The sequence below is a fragment of the Capricornis sumatraensis genome, chromosome 7 (genome assembly GCF_032405125.1).
Source record: "Capricornis sumatraensis isolate serow.1 chromosome 7, serow.2, whole genome shotgun sequence".
Lineage (NCBI taxonomy): Eukaryota > Metazoa > Chordata > Mammalia > Artiodactyla > Bovidae > Capricornis > Capricornis sumatraensis.
The window spans coordinates 88,644,871-88,662,570 of record NC_091075.1 but is presented as its reverse complement, the minus strand read 5'-3'; the positions used below and the strand labels follow the sequence as shown (position 1 = coordinate 88,662,570).

Genomic DNA, 17,700 nt, shown 5'->3' with positions numbered 1-17,700 from the left:
TAAGGACAAGTACACAAATCATACAATACGGCAGACTGTGTTTTCATAAAGAGAGCATACCCATGTAACCACCACATTAAAAAACAGTACGATTATCAGAACCTCCAAAACCACGTTATGCTCCCTTCTGCTCCTGATTTTGTATCCTCACCCCACCAATGGTAGCCCTTTCCTGACTTCTTCTACCATGAAAGGTAAGTTGTGTATGTTTCTGAACTTTATATAAATGGAATAATACACAGAATATTTTCCAAGTATTTTCCATGTCTGGTTTCCAACAAAACCAGATTAATCCATTGGCTGTGTGTAGCTGCTATATGGTATTTCACTGTATGAGTACACCATAATTTACTTACCCATTCTACTGTGAATAGATACTCGGGGTCTATTATAAATATTTGGGGCTGGTACAAACATTCTAACAGATATGAACATTCCTGTTCATGTCTTTTGTTAAACATAACTCTACATCTTTTACTGGATATAATAACTAGAAGTGGGATACTTGGTCACAAGAAATGCTTATGATCAGCTTTTATAGATGATGGCAGTTTTTTTAAGTTTCTATATTAACTAACTCACCAGCAGAGTTACTATACATCTTCTCCAACACTTGGCATTATCTATCTTTTTCAGTTTTGCCATTCTGGTGGTTGTGTGAGGTTATCACACTCTTGTTTTAACTCATATGTACAAATGGCTAGTGAAGTTAGGTATCTTCTCATGTGTTTACTGGCCATTTCAATTTCTTCTTTTGTGAAATGTTTGTTCAAGTCCTTTACCATTTTTATATTTGCTCATTTGCCTTTTTCTTTTTGGACTGAAAGACTGAGTTCTTTATATACCCTGAATATGCATCATTTGTTGAATATATGTATTACATATCACAAATATCTCCTTTAGAGTAATGAGTTGCCTTTCACTCTTAAAGAGTGTCTTTTGATAAACAGAAGTTCTTTATTTTAAGGTAACTAATTTATTCTTTTTTTTTTTTTTCCTTTATAGGTAGAACTTTTTGTGTCCTGTTTGAGAAATTTTGGTATACTTTATGTGTCTTCTAAAAGTTTTATTGTTTTCTTTTCCATCTGTACCTATGACCCAACTTGAAACTATTTTGCGTGCTGCATTGGAATTTAATGTTACATATCAACTTCTTGTCTTACAGAGCCTGGGTATATATGAAGGTGTCAAAGCCTTTCCTGTTTTTCTGAAGGTGTTAAGTTTCGACCTGTCCTGCAAAGGACCATACCTATGCCACAGCAACAGGTGGAACACACTTTATAGAAAAGCATCTAATCTTAAGTATGTGTGTGTGTTTGATGTGGGAGAAGGCATTAGCTGAACTACATAAAACTGTCATGAATCAACTGTTTCTGATCCACAAAAATGATAAATTTCTATGATTCAACCTAATATGATACAGAACATACTGAGAAAAGGAGAAAGTTCAACAAGAAGATCTTCATACCTGAGAAGTTCCTTCTTATTGATCAAAGCTTTCATGTATTCTGAAAGTTTCTTTTGCATTAGTGCCAGACGAAGCCAGGCTCTTCCTCTGCCTACAGGTGTTCTACGAAAACACAAAAACCAAAAAACTGGTAGAAGCAGAGACGGAGGCCACAGTGGGACAGGCTCATTTACTCTTGCTAATGATCCCTCAGTACAGTGTGTGTACGAGGCGCTCCTGACACACAGCCCCTCTGTCACCACATTCCTATGTGAGGAGTTCTATGAGGGCTGGTGGGGGCCAGGGGTGTGCTGGGACAAATGCTCTTGTGAGGAATTAATTACTGAACGAGACTACAATTTGAAGACCTCTGGGAGGCCAAACTGAAAATGTCCCATCAGATTTGTTTTGGTAAATCCTAAGTTTAGTGTGGATCGTGTAAGTATCCAAATAACCGTAATGAGGACACAGGCCATTCAGACCTCTACCTGATTAAAATTAGACCAATCTAATTTGGGAAGGCAATCACCTACTCTTTTTCAAGTTTCAAGGCAGGTTATGGATATCAGTCAGTTCCTGCAGTTCACTTGACAACTGTTTTAATCGTGGTTCTCAAACTCCATAAGCCAAGTCTAAGATGCCACCTCCCTAGATCTAATTTCTTGAGACTCACTAGCTGATACCCGCAAGTGCTTTGAAAAAAATAAGAGAATGTTCTGTATTTTAACATGAAGACAACCTCTCTTAGATCAATAATAATTATCCCTCACACTTCTCAATATTCTACACTACCAGGGCCCTCCTAACAATGTCTATTCATAACAATATTATGCATTTTGGATTGTTATGAAATACATTATTATGGTCATCATTGTCTTCAGTCTCACTCCTAAAGGAAGTAGTTGAGAAGAATGTTTTCCCTGACACACAGAATTCAACCTTAAACTTACTTAAGTCCTGGAAGATCTTTAACACTTGCTGTTATCTCTGCAGCTTCTGGAACAAGCTTTTCTACCAGTTCTAGAGGCCCCCAGAAGGATTTATTTTGTCCAAGAAAAGTTTTCTTAGCTAAGGTGATAAAAACAAAGCAGTAGTTTAATATTTTTTTACATAAACATATTCTCAACACACACATACACACATACCCTACTAGCTATTCAGTGTGTTTTTCAGGGAATTAATCCCAGATTATTAGACAGTCTTAAAATTATTCATGCTTTCAGAATTGATAACATTTCATAAAAATAAAGAATTCCTACTTCCTAAGATTCAGTTCTTCCTCTTTTAGGAGGAATTTATGGCCCACTTGTATATGAACAATAAAATATTTTAATAATATCGTGCTTTAAGCTGTGTGGTATTAGTGAAGAAAACAGTCTAGTGGTAAAGAATATGTAACTCAGGAGCAGGTTATCAAAGACTGGGGAGGAAAAGAAGCAAAGGTGAATAGCACCAGGTCCTGCCCTTGAAAGCTTATGGTTAAGTGGGAAGAGCATGCAAGCAAGAGTCAGGACATCAGAGTTCTAGCACTTGCTTTGCCCCTACTTGCTGTGGGATGTTGAGCAAATCATGCCCCACTCTAGACCTGTATCCACCAGTGAAACACAACTGTCATCTTGAATAGATACTTGTAACAGTGCTTCCAGCTCTAGCTCTTCAGGATCTGTATTTTTTAAGCCTTATACCGTCAAAGATATTTCTGTACCCACATAGGTCGTATCCCAGTGGATTAATATGAATTCAAGAGGCTTCTTATTCTTTGGCTCCATAAGGAAAGCTTCTCTTCTTGAACACGTATTGCTGGGAAACAGGTGCATGCACACTTTCATTTTGAGGCCACGGCCTACCTTTCAAGCCGTGTTTCAGGCAGTGCTCCATCACCACAAAGAACTGCTGCAGAGGTGCGTAGTCAGAATCCAGAGTTCTCCCCAGGTTCAGAGCAGATTCGATCAAGCCCTTGATACTCAGCTTGGCCATGTTCATCAGGTTCATGCGTTCGTTAGCCATGAGATAATTAGGATCTGCAAACCGAAGGGGGAGAGCGTGGAGCCTGGTTACTGGAAATAGAACATTTAAAAACTCAGTCTAATTTCACTACGTTGACATCTGCATTGATGGTGCAAAAGTCCCAGTGGGTAAGACTACTGGTGTCTTGGCAAGAATCAAGGCAGTGACACCAAATTATAGTAATAGTTGCTGTGTTCTTCTCCGCCATGCACTTGCTATTTAAAAAAAAAAAAGAGAGAGATGCCAATCTTCCTTGGGAATATTCTTGGCAGAACACTAAAAGGTGTATTTATTTTATGAAAATTTAAACCTTGAGTACAGTCTTTTAATATTCTCACCACCACCTTTGCCACTACCCTGACCTAGGCTGGTCATAACTCAGTACTGCACAGCGCCCACACCGGCCACTTCTACCCTGGCCCCGCCCCATCCATTCTCTACAGCTTGTGAAGCTCAAAAAAAAATAAAGCCACTGTAGGAAAAAAGGATAAAGGGCTTAAACTTTGTTCCCAACATGCTATTTGCATTATTAGTATTTATACTAGGTAGAATTATTATTTAAACTGAGCATTCTTAAATGAACTAATTAACATTATCAGTATAATGCAGTCTTAGAAATTAACGAACTGCAAAATTATTTTTAAGACTTAACATAGACTTAAGGTGGCTCTCATCAACTAAATACACCATCTGGGGAAAGGGACGAAATATCACATTTTACCTGACAAAAGTCTGAATCATTTTTGTTCCACAGGTGCATACCCTGTGTCTGGTCCTGTAGGTTCTTACAATGATGACCTCAGTACCTCCTCACTGCACTTTAGGAGACAGTTACACCAAGAGCACAGATTGATAGGGAAGAGAAATGAGGCTCAGAGAATAAAGGAGCTGACCCCAGGCACAGCCAGTACTACATGACGGAGCCAGAGTCTACACTCTGTCTCTCTGACTTAAAACCACGTGCTCCTGACAACTATTATCCACTTAAAAACGCATCAGTGACTCCAAATAATGTGCATCCTTCCCTCCTGCTGACCATTCTTTTACACAGTTATCTTATTTAATTCTTGTGACTCCATCATTTAAGTGCTATTCCCCTTTCCAGGTGCTAAAGCCAGCCTATAATGGTTTAGAGATCCAAGGCCAAACACTTCCTAAGTGGCAGAATATAGACCTGGATGTATTATAGCATGAAATGCTCTTTAATGAACTTTCCTAGAGAGCTATGAAATGTTTTACCTTTTTAGGAGGACTAAAAGTAATACTAATAAAAGCCCCTGCTCCCATAATAGAAACAAAGCAGAGATTATTTTATTCAAATTGTTCCAAGTAATTTTCTTCACACAATGTTTTCATTTACATCTGCTTTCATGCTTAAATGGAACAGAATCAACTGGCCAAATTCTAAGCTCACTTTCTTCTCCGTTAAGTTTAAGAACTTGAGGTTCATACAAATTTTGGTTTGTTGTACTATTCTCCGAGGTAATTTCTTTAGAGGATAGTTTATTAGGAAGGTCAGAACTTCTATGTTGCCATTAATTCTTGCACACCAATAAATGTTTTAGGACCATGGCTTAAACCTGGTTTCTCTGTTCACTACAGGTCAGACTTGTCAAGAATGGAATAATCTCCCAAGGGACAATGAAATACACAAAAAAAACTATCCCTGAAAAAAAGCCATGAAGAACTTAATCAGATATTAATTTCCAACACTATGACCAGCATTTATGTGCAATGTACTGTATCTGACCTTCCACAACCCCTGGGAGAAAGGAATAGGGCAGGGGTGTGTGGGCTTGCATGGATGTCTGTGGAGAGCTACTGGAGTCCCCACTGAATGCAGGAAAACATGGCTGGAGCTGGGTTATCTGGTGGTCCATAAGGTACCACTCTCTTGGCCTCAGGTCTGTAGACCACTGTCAGGAAGCATTTAACAGCAGGCTTCCTGTGTGCTATTTTGGATCTGTCATGATTCCTCTGTTCCTTATTAATTCCTGAATATTCAGGAATTAAGAGGGGTGGCAAACCGCTCCTGGGGCTGAGGAATGCATGCATTTCCTTCGTTAGTTTTTCCATACAGTGATAAGTAACTATTTACCACCCTCTTCCTTTTTATGAACCATACGATAAAAGTGATTATTTACAACCCTCTCTTTTTGATATGGATTGCCTTATGTTTCCTTGATAATTTGTAAGTCTGGACTTCTGATCTTTATCTTTGCTGAAAATAGCTACCTTATAAGACAGTATATATACCCAAGCTATATGGCTCCCACAGTAAAGCGTCTGCCCGTAATGCAGGAGACCCGGGTTCGTTTCCTGGATCGGCAAAGTCCCCTGGAGAAGGAAACAGCAATCCACTCCAGCACTCTTGCCTGGAAAATCCCATGGACAGAGGAGCCTGATAGGCTACAGTCCATGGTGTCGCAAAGAGTCGGACACGACTGAGCAACTTCACTTCACTTCACTTATGTTGAATAAAACACCTTTGCTCCATCAGAGCTTGGGTCCCCGTGTCTTTCTTTCTCTCTCTCTCTCCAGCTAATTCTCTGGAGCGTAGAAACCCGTTGTGCTCATTCTCCTGCCCAGGCTTCTAAGACCCCCTTGAGAAGGCGCACTGTGCCTTCACCCCCTCGAGAGGACACCCGGTGCCTTCGTGAGTGACGCAAGCTCTGTGTCAAGGACTTTATTGGTTTTCTGGGTAAACCAGGGAATATCAGCCTCTCTCTCTCTCTTTTACTCTCTTATCCTCGACTCTGGACCACTAAAGGACCCCAACAGACCATTAATTCAGGGCCCTAAGAACAAAATTAAACAATGCTGCTAGTCAACGTACACAACCTAACTCCAACCTGGTGACAACCAGTCACATGGGGAGAGCTGGATTTGGAACAAGTACAAAACCCCAGGCTTTGAGGCTTTTTTCAAAAGTGGTGGTACCAGCTCTTCTACATTGCCTCATCTCGTTGTAATCAGTAGCAGAAACGTTTAAGACAACTGATTATAGTGTTGAGGATGCATAAACTACAGAAAGAAATTAAATTCCTAATAACGCAGTTTGCTTGCTGCTGTAATTTGCTTAGGGAAATTAAATTCCCAATACTTTAGACTCCCGTTAGTATGCTGCTATAACCTGCTTGAATTAACATGCATCAAACATAAACAGCCCTCCCATTCTTTAGGAAATATTACTCTCAACCTTGGCACTACTAATATTTTGGGCCAGACAACTCCTTCTTGTGTGAGGCTGTTCGGTGAATTAAATTTAGCCATAACGGATGCCTTTGCCCTATAGATGTCAGTAGCACCCTCTAGGCATGGCAACCCCAAATATCTCCAGATATGGCCAAGAGTCTGCTGAAAGACATCTTCTCCCTGTGGAGAACTATTATTCTGAACAAATGAAAGCAAGCCAAAGAAAAATCAGGGTAATTTGACAACTAGACCTAAAAGCTCAAAAGAATTTATTGCTCATTATTAATTACTTAATTAATGCAAAAGTCAAATGATTATTTCATGCTTTATTATCAACATTTTTGTGTTAGCAGTATATAAGAGTATGGTCATTACAATTAAGTTTGTTTCCTCGTTAACTACTGAAAATAATTAATACTTATAAATTTTCTCCATTTTATAACTCTGGCTACTAACGATGAATATTACAGCATTAGCTTGATTTGTCATAAGAAATTCTCAAAAAAAAAAAAAGAAATTCTCTAGTCAGTTTGTTACTTGTCTTGAATTGTACTGAAGTATAAAATGATTTTGTGTAACTAATGTATGCTGTTAAAAAGGGCTGCAATGACTGGAAGAGAGTATGGCGGGACTTATGAAGGGGAGGTAAAGTTCTGCTTTTGATATGGTGTTAGCTTTGTGAACTTGGTGAGTATGTGAAAAACCACTGAGCCGCAGCCATAATAAAGAATGAAATAATGCCATTTGCAGCAACATGGGTGGACCTGGAGATTATCACTCCAAGTGAAGTTAGACAGAGAAAGACAAATATCATGTGATATCACCTCTGTGCAGAATCTAAAAAAAATGATACCAATGAACTTATCTACGAAACAGAAACAGACTCACAGACTTAGAGAAAAAACGTCTGGTTTACCAGGGGGGAAGAGCTGGGCAGAGGGATAGAGTTTGGGACTGACATATGCACATTGCTCTACTTAAGACAAACAACTAGGAACCTCCCTGGCAGTCCAATGGTTGGGACTTCACCTTCCAAAGTGGGGGGTGTAGATCTGATCCCTGGTTGGGAGCTAAGATCCCACATCCATCACAGAAAAAAACCACCAATACAGTATTGTAAAGTAAAATAAAAAAATAATAAAAAATAAAAAAATTTAAAGAAAAAGAGAAAACCAAGAACATAAAACAGAAGCAATATTGTGCCAAATTCAATAAAGACTTTAAAAAAAAAGTCCACATCAAAATGTGCTTTAAAAAATAAAATAGATAGCCAATAGGGACCTAAAACATTAATTAATTAAAAAAAAAAGAAATATGGAAGTAGATTAAGATTCTAGCTGTCCTCTCTGAGGCCAGACATTAAACAAATTTCCCCAAATATAACACATGACACCTTCTTGCAACATTTTGGGGGAAGAAATACAGTTTTCATGAAAAGTAAGTTATCTATGTTAATAACATGTAAAGGGTTAGTTATTAAATGAATGAATAAATATTTTTTAAAAATTCATTGAGCTGAATACTTATAATGTGATCTTTTCTATTTTAGGCTTATGACTATAAAAGGTTTTTAAAAGTTCTGTTTTTATTGTATAGACCAAAAATTATTTTTAAATGCATAACTTTCACAATGTTGTTAGTCATACTTTTTCTATGAGAAAAAATAATTAAAATTTTAATTCTTCACAATGCTAACATTCAACACTATTTCTCCAAAACTGAACTTTTGTTTATTCATTCATTTGTTCAATAAATATTGAGCATCTACTGGGTGTTAGACACTGTATTTAATGCTGGGAACCCAGAGATAAAACACCTAGTCCTCAACACTGAAGTGCTTACTATTCATCAAACTTGGGTAAATAGATGTCTAAAGAACAAAACTGGGCAGCTTACAGCGAATGCTTGAAATTTCAGAATAAACATTAACGTTTTCAACAAAGATTAACTTTATTACAGGACAACTAAAATGTCTTCATGTTAAGCCATATACACCCATTTTATGGAATAAAATGTAAATTTTATATATATTTAAAGCTAAGATAGTGAAAGTGAGAGTTGATCAGTTGTGTCCGACTCTTAGTGACCCCATGGACTGTAACCCACCAGGCTGTCCATGGAATTCTCCAGGCAAGAATACTGGAGTGGGTAGTCATTCCCACTCCAGTGGAATGACCCAAGTCATTCCCTTGTCCAGGGGGTTGGTGGCTCAGCTGGTAAAGACAGTAGATATGCTATTAATGTAGGATTTCAGGCAAGCTCTAAGTCCAATACGATTTCCTCACCCATTGGATGTATTCTCCAGAAAAGTTTAATATCTATTACCCATGCCTATTACATAACATTGTACTGAGGTTGGCAGACCACTGCAATTAGAGAAGACAAAGAAACATAACCTGTAAAACCGTGGATCATGTATTATTGCTCTCATACAATCTAACGTTACACCCAGAAAATCACACTAAAATTTTTACAGAAACATAATAATTCACAGAGGTACTAGAGCACAAAATTAATATATAGAAACCACGAGATGCCACTAGAAACCACTAGAGGATGAGACTTCTAAGTTCAGTCTTAAAGGATAAAGAGAAATTAGGCAAGGAAGGGTCAGGAGGAGAGCTATGAAAGGAGCAGAAATGAAGTACAGCTAGGGTGAAGGCACAGAAATATGAAAAAACATAGCATGTGGAGGTAAACAAAATTGAAGAAAATGGAGTAAGTTCATGATACATAAAAATAAGACCTGTGAGATGAGACAAGGGAAATAGGTAAGGGAGAGATGCTAAGGACTTTGTTCAAGGAACATGGATTTTACCTTAAAGCCAGTGAAGATTTTGATGTGAGGTGTAATGTCACAGATCTGAATTTTAGAGAAGCTGTTCTAGCAACCTTGTAGAAGATGGATCAGAAGGAACTAAGAACTCAGAGCTCAAGAGCAAGTAAGGGTTTACTGCAAAAGCTGAGGAGAGAAATTATGATCAGGGATGGAACTAGAGCAGTGGGTGCTCTGTGTAGAAGAGGGAGTTGGCTTTGAGACTTCCAGAGGTAGAATGTCTGGATTTCATGACTTGATGACCACGTGGATTGAAAGAAGAAAGAGAAAGAATGGAGAGTAACTTCAGTGTTTCTAGTTTTGGTGATTATCTGATTGTTTCTAGATCTGGATGGTGGTATGAAAGATGGGAATACCATATCACCTGACCTGCCTCTTGAGAAATCTGTATGCAGGTCAGGAAGCAACAGTTAGAACTGGACATGGAACAACAGACTGGTTCCAAAGAGGAAAAGGAGTACGTCAAGGCTGTATATTGTCCCCCTGCTTATTTAACTTCTATGCAGAGTACATCATGAGAAACGCTGGACTGGAAGAAACACAAGCTGGAATCAAGATGGCTGGGAGAAATATCAATAACCTCAGATATGCAGATGACACCACCCTTATGGCAGAAAGTGAAGAGGAACTCAAAAGCCTCTTGATGAAAGTGAAAGAGGAGAGTGAAAAGGTTGGCTTAAAGCTCAACATTCAGAAAACGAAGATCATGGCATCTGGTCCCATCACTTCATGGGAAACAGATGGGGAAACAGTGGAAACAGTGTCAGACTTTATTTTTGGGGCTCCAAAATCACTGAAGATGGTGACTGCAGCCATGAAATTAAAAGATGCTTACTCCTTGGAAGAAAAGTTATGACCAACCTAGATAGCATATTCAAAAGCAGAGACATTACTTTGCCGACTAAGGTCCATCTAGTCAAGGCTATGGATTTTCCAGTGGTCACGTATGGATGTGAGAGTTGGACTGTGAAGAAAGCTGAGTGCCGAAGAATTGATGCTTTTGAACTGTGGTGTTGGAGAAGACTCCTGAGAGTCCCTTGGACTGCAAGGAGATCCAACCAGTCCATTCTGAAGAAGATCAGCCCGGGATTTCTTTGGAAGGAATGATGCTAAAGCTAAGCTCCAGTACTTTCGCCATCTCATGCGAAGAGTTGACTCATTGGAAAAGACTTTGATGCTGGGAGGCATTGGGGGCAGGAGGAGAAGGGGACGACAGAGGATGAGATGGCTGGATGGCATCATGGACTGTATGGACGTGAATCTGAGTGAACTCCAGGAGTTGGTGATGGACAGGGAGGCCTGGCGTGCTGTGAATCATGGGGTCGCAAAGAGTCAGACACGACTGAGCGACTGAACTGAACTGATAAACAGTCTTGATGGGAAATATAGCAGGAGCAGTAGACTAAAGAAACCCTGTAGAAATGACTGCAGTTATAATAAACTATATTGGTTTTCAAATCAAAGTCCTTTTAAGAGCATATGGGTCTTGGCTACACCTCTTTAAGGCTGCTAATTTCCATATGAGGAAGTTTTCATAAATTTTACAGTCATGTGGCTCATCTAATCAATAGTGATGACAAAAATGGACCCAGAGTCACATTGCTGAGTGACATTTAGTCACACTATTCTGCAAATCAATCATCTCTCCAAGATCCTATTTTACCTCCTTATAGTGCAATGGTGGGTTTCCCAGGCGGCTCAGCTGGTAAAGAATCCACTTGCAGCGCAGGAGACCTGTGCTCGATTGCTGGGTTGGGAAGATACCCTGGAAGAGGGGACGACTACCCACTCTAGTATTCTGGCCTGGAGAATTCCATGGGCTGTGTAGTCCATGGGGTTGCAAAGAGCTGGACATGACTGAGTGACCTTCATTTCCACAATGCAATGATGAATGTGCATATGGAGAAATACTGAAATGTTTTATTAATAACTGAAGGAAAGTAAATTATATTTAACATTATGTTAATATGAAGTATGCTACATCATACCCAATTCTTGGTAAAGTGGGAATGATTCATACAACAATAACTTTTATCTTAAATGTGACACAAAACAGTTGTCATAGAGAAATTTCCCAATGATACCTAAAAGCATTAATATGAGATTTAAAATGACCATCTAACAGAAAGATATTGAAAGGAAAGCTTACTTGAAGTTCAAAATGACTGAAGAACAATAATTCCTAAATAAAGCTATTTTGAACTTCTGTTGTAACAGTTAAGAGTATAAAATTAAGCATAAAATGAATTGTCCATTACAGTGAAAGAAATTACTGAAAGTATTAAAAAGACCTTGTAATAAAACACCATTTAACTAATCTGATGACAAATTTATACAAAATAATTATGAATTTTTACTCAATCTTCATCTAAAAATAATCAATATGGAAGACAGTATGGAGATTCCTTAAAAAACTAGGAGTAAAACCACCATATGACCCAGCAATCCCACTCATAGGTTTATGAGGAAATCAAAATAGAAAAAGACACATGTATCCCATTGTTTTTTGCAGCACTATTTACAATAGCTAGAACATGGAAGCAATCTAGATGTCCCATCAACAGATGAATGGATAAAGAAGTTGTGGTACGTATAAACAATAGGATGTTACTCAGCCATAAAAAGGAATGCATCTGAGTCAGTTCTGGTGAGGTGGATGAACCTAGAACCTATTATACAGAGTGAAATGAGTCAGACAAAGAAAGCTAAATACTGTATTCTAACACATATATACAGAATCTACAAAAATGGTACTTAAGAATTTATTTACAGGGCAGCAATAGAAAAAATGGAAAAACAGACATAGAGGCTAGATTTATGGACATGGGGAGAGAGGTGGAGAGGGTGAGATGTATGGAAAGAGTAACATGGAAACTTACATTACCATATGTAAAATAGATAGCCAACGGGAATTTGCTATATGGCTCAGGAAATTCAAACAGGGGCTTGGTATTAACACAGAGGAGTGGGATGGTGAGGGAGATGGGAGAGAGGTTCAAAAGGGAGAGTATATATGTATATCTATGGCTGATTCAGTTGAGGTTTCACAGAAAACAACAAAATCCTGTAAAGCAATTATCTTTCAATTAAAAAAGAAATAAAATAAAAAAAATCAATAAAGTCTTAGGGCCCTTAGATTATCTATGTATCTATATCTGTATCTATTCTCCTTAATGTCATTTGAGATATCAAATAAGCTTCTACTCTCAAGAATAATAAAGAGGAAGTTCACTTAAGTAATATTTTCTCTGGGTTGAAATCTGTTAAAGGAGTTAAGAAAATTTAACTAGAGGGACTTCCCTGGTGGTCCAGTGGTTAAGACTGCATGCTTCCATGTTGTCAGTTTACCTGCCTGAAATATTTTCAGACCTAGTTTTGACAGTTTCTACATTACGTTAAAATGAATTTTTTTTTTTTTTTTAAAGACTCCATGCTTCCACTCCTGGGGACACGGGTTCAGTCCCTGGTTGGGGAACTAGGATCCCACATGCTGTGTGGTAGGGCTAAAAAATAAATAAATAAAATAAGTTTATTTATCCTGACTGCTGCCTTTTCTTAGTAATAGCATACTCAAAGATATACTTTGCTAAAATTAAGCCTTATCAGCAGAAAGACTATATCCACCCAATAGCCTTACTCTATTTGACCTGAATCATCTGTGCTAATTAGCTTATTATATGATGCCAGGCAGGGAATCTTACTTCTTTGAGGCCTCAGTTTCCTCAACTGTAAAATTACTTGTTCAGTAATTTTTTTTTTTTTTTAAAGAGACATCACATACCTATATCACTCATAACTAATCACAGCACTAATTCTCAAGCAGGGGGCACGCTAATATGCCTGGAATGGGGAGAAACAACATGGCTTGAAAAACCCCACTAACAACTCTGATACCAAATGACCTAGATTCTTACCACTCCAAGTGTGGTCCTAGAACATCAACACTGGCATTGCCTGGAAGCGAAATGGGAAAACTTGCCCTCCAATGTTACAACGGAATCAGATTCTGCACTTCAACCAAAACCTAAACCAATCGGTATACGCATTGATGTTTGTGAAGCAGTGAACTGGTGCTTCTAGCTCCAGCATGTCCTAATTCCATGATTTCATAGATAGATTCCTCAAGGGCAATTAATAAATACATTTATCAGTAGAAGGCCCTAAGGAGAAAAGAATAATAAAGATTAGAGTAGAAATCAATAACAAATAAAACTACTGAGAAAAATCAATGAAACTCAAAGTTGACTCTGAAAAGATCAGTAACACTGACAAATGGATAGACTGCCCAACAGAAAAAGAATTACTAAAATTAGAAATGAAGAGGAGACTCTACTCTTGACCTCACAGAAACAAAAAGGATTGTATGCGCAGCTGTATGCCAACATATTAGATAACCTAGATAAAAAGGACAATTTTTAAGAAAAATAAACTACCAAAACTGACTCAAGAAGAAACAGAAAGTCTGAATAGAACTATATAGTAAGTTAAGATATTAAATTCATAATAAAAAGCACATCCTGTAAAGAAGAGGCCAAAACCAGATTGTTTCACTATTGAAATTTACCAGACATTTAAAGAATTAATGCCTATTTTTCACAAACATTATATGAAATGTCCGGAAGAGGCAAATCTATAGAAACAGGAAGTAGGTTAGTACAGTTGTCAGGAACTGGGAGGAAGGGTGAATAGGGAGTGAATGCTGATAGGTACAGAGTGTCTTTATAGGGCGATGAAAATATTCTGGGATTAGACAGTGGTGATGAATGCCCAGCTTTGTGAATATACTAACAACCACTGAACTGTACAGTTTAAAGTGTTAACCCTTAATGATATGTGAATTATACCTCAATAAAGCTTTAATTAAAAAAAAACTAAAACTTGAGGCATAATAAAATATAGCATATGGATCCTGATTTTAAAAAACTGACAACAGACTTTGAAAATGGGCTGACTAGTACATACTATAAGGAAATTATTAATTTTGTTAGGTGTGGTACTCAATATTTACAGGTAATAAACCAATGTTTAGAGTTTGTTTTAAAATACTCTAGAAAAATGTGGGGGGGGTGATAGATGAAATAAGATCAGCATACAGTGATAATAATTGAAGCTGAGTGATGGAAAAGTTAAGAGTTTCTTATGTTACTCTCTCTACTTTATGTACTTGGAAAATTCCATAATTAAACATAGTTTCTGCTTTCTCTTGCTTCAGGTCATGGTTTACCTGCTAGCTTCCAGTAAGAATTTAGTGCTGTTCTCTTCTTCCCTGAACATAACCAAAAAATACCCTTTTGACTGCCATTAGCATTGAAATGAATAAGTTTTTCTGGATATTTAGTATTCCAAAGCCACTCACCTGTATACTCTTACTCATTTTTAATCAGGTATTGTGAAATAAAGAGATCAATCAATCTCTCTCTCTCTGTCCACACTTCCTAATACAGAGCTCTTAAAATCTTAATAATTTTCTAAGTGATAAGAGCCATAGGAGCATCTTTTGTTATATTCTGTTTCTTTCTAGTTCCTGAAATAGCTCCACATCAAAGGTAAAAGGAGTATCTTTGTTATTCCTAACAACTTCTTCTTAATCAGAGTTTATGCTAGTGAAGTGAATTTTAGAAAATTTTAGTAAATTTTAGAAATTTCACCGGCGTGGGGGGGTGAGGTGGGGGATGGAGGTGTTGGGGGGGCCGGTGGCCAGGGGAAACCAGTGGTGCGATAAGTTGGGACTTTCAGCCATCACTTCCCACCTACAAATCCAGGGAGGGGAGGGGCGGGAGATTGGAGAGTGCAATCATAAGAGTAGTAGTAGTAGTAGTCGCTCAGTTGTGTCTCAGTCATGTCTGACTTTGTGACGCCACAGACCGTGGCCCACCAGGCTCCTCTGTCCATGGGATTCTCCAGGCAAGAATGGGTGGAGTGGGTCGTCATTCCCTTCTCCAGAGGATCTTCCCGACCCAGGGATTGAACCTGGGTCTCCTGCATTGCAGGCAGATTCTTTACCATCTCAGCTACAAGGAACCAGGTTTTAATCAATGATTAAATCATAATCATTTGAGGCCTACATAATGAGGCTCCATAAAAACCATAATGAAAGGGTTCAGAGAGCTTCTGAACATACTGAGGTGATGGGAGGGTGATGTGCCCAGAGAAGGTATGAAGTTTTGTGCTCCTATGCATCTCTTTCATCTGGCTGTTCTTGAGTTGTGTTATGTTAGAACCCACCTGTAATCTAGCAAGTAAACTCTTCCTGAGTTGTGTGAACTGGTCTAGCAAATTATAAAACTTGAGGAGGGGGCCATGAAAACCTCTAACTTAGAGCTGGTGGATCACAGCATGGGTGACAACTTAGGATAACTGACTCAATGAAAGTAAAGTGCTGAAGAAGAAACTATTGGGCATCATTGGAGAGAGAAACTGACTTAGATTTTTGTTCAGTGTGACCAGATCTACCAAGGACAATACTGATTTAAGAAGAAATAGAAAATCTGAATAGAACTACAGTAAGTAAAGATATTAAATTCATAATAAAAAGCGCATCCCATGAAGAAGAGGCCAAAACCAGATTCACTATTGAAATTTACCAGACATTTAAAGAATTAATGCCAATTCTTCCCAAACATTATATGCAATGTCCAGAAGAGGCAAATCTATAGAAACATGAAGTAGGTCAGTATAGTTGTCAGGAACTGGGAGGAAGGGTGAATAGGGAGTGAATGCTGATGACAACTTAGACTTGTGATCCGTACTGAAAGTGAGGGGGCGTCTTGTGGAGCCTGTGTCAACCCCAGGGAGATAGAGTCTGAATTGAAGTGATGTTGGAGAACTGGTGGGTGTGAGAAAAAGAAAAAACTCGCATTCAGAGTCAGAACATTGTGAGCAATAGAGGAAAACACTGCTTTCTTTTAGGTAACCATTTCTAATTTTTAAAAGATGTTCATTTCTAATCCAGCTTGTCCAAGAGTTCCCTAGGAAATCACACTGATCTCCTCTTCACTGGGCTCCCATAGGATACTATAATCAAGTTTAGTTTCAGCAAGTTTCCCAGGCTTCTTCAAGTACCTTTACCTGAAGAATTCCTTCCACACCACTGAAGAATACCCAGATTTCTGGGAACATCTAGAAGTTGGGACAATTGTCAATCTGCTTTGTTTTGATGCAACATAAGAAATTTAGGTGCTAAGTACAAATTCAAGAGTTCTTTGCTCTGCTCAATTTATTCCATAGAAATAATTTAAATATTAGGGGGCACATTGTGACTTAGAACAGTTAGATCTCTGATCTAGAAGAATTAGAGCTGTCTTTCTCACATCCCCTGAGTGATGCTGGGGAAATTTCTCATGCTTTTTTATCTAACTTGTAAGATACGGAGAGAGGACAATCCTTCTGGGACTTCCTGCACTACTGTAAGTCTTCATGGGTTGTATCAAGACTGCCAGGCCCTGATTGCTCTATTACCCAGGACATTTCCTTGGCTTGCTTCTGCAACTGATCGCGAGAGATGATGAAGCTTTCCTGTGCTTCCTATAAAAGTATCTGTTCCCCAAACTCAGTGTTCCTCAGCTGCAACATAGAAACACCATGCACACAGCATCTTCCTGATGCTCCCAGGTGCAACTCTTATGTAAGAGGAACTGATACTAATGTGCTGATGCTGCCCACTGTGTCATGGATAATAAAGTCTTTCATTCCTTTACCAGTATCCAAGAAACAGTAATAGGATGGTTTTTTAGTTTGTAAGCAGAGTAAATCCCAACCTTGACAAAATACAGGAATAATCTCTACCCTTAATTTAACTTCCTGGAATACTGTACACTTGTGCTCCAAATGAGACAATATCAAAAGCAATATAAAGATAAAAGCATGATAACTGCAGTACAGGATTTGAGGCAGAACCTAAATATAAACTCACAGACAACATGGGAGAAAGTATTCCATGTGGTGGGAATGGGAATGTGAAATGAGGCGAGGGAGATAAGAACACAGTGGAGAGCTCTTGCTGGGGACAATTAGAAAACAGGAAGGGCAGAGTTAAATGACGGGTCTGTAACACTACACTTCCTGCATATCCAGGAAGCAGGCAATGGGAACCCACTGTGGGTTCTGAGTAGGGAAGTCATATGATTAAAACGCTGTTTGAGGATGACTGCATGCGTGCTAAGTCACTTGTTGTGTCTGACTCTTTGCGACCCTGTGGACTGTAGCCCACCAGCCT

General features: G+C 38.5%; 1 protein-coding gene across 6 annotated transcripts in view; it reads right to left on the bottom strand.

Moving 5' to 3' along the window:
* The window catches only part of RUFY3 (RUN and FYVE domain containing 3), a 93,460-nt gene that overhangs the window by 30,898 nt on the left and 44,862 nt on the right, over nucleotides 1–17,700 (bottom strand). For all 6 annotated transcript variants that reach the window (XM_068975535.1, XM_068975534.1, XM_068975536.1 and 3 more), the window contains 3 exons: nucleotides 3,295–3,468; nucleotides 2,398–2,515; nucleotides 1,469–1,570 (listed from right to left, as the gene is read on the bottom strand). In XM_068975535.1, the coding sequence (XP_068831636.1) occupies nucleotides 1,469–1,570; nucleotides 2,398–2,515; nucleotides 3,295–3,468 (394 nt within the window). The remainder of the gene's footprint in view (nucleotides 1–1,468; nucleotides 1,571–2,397; nucleotides 2,516–3,294; nucleotides 3,469–17,700) is intronic.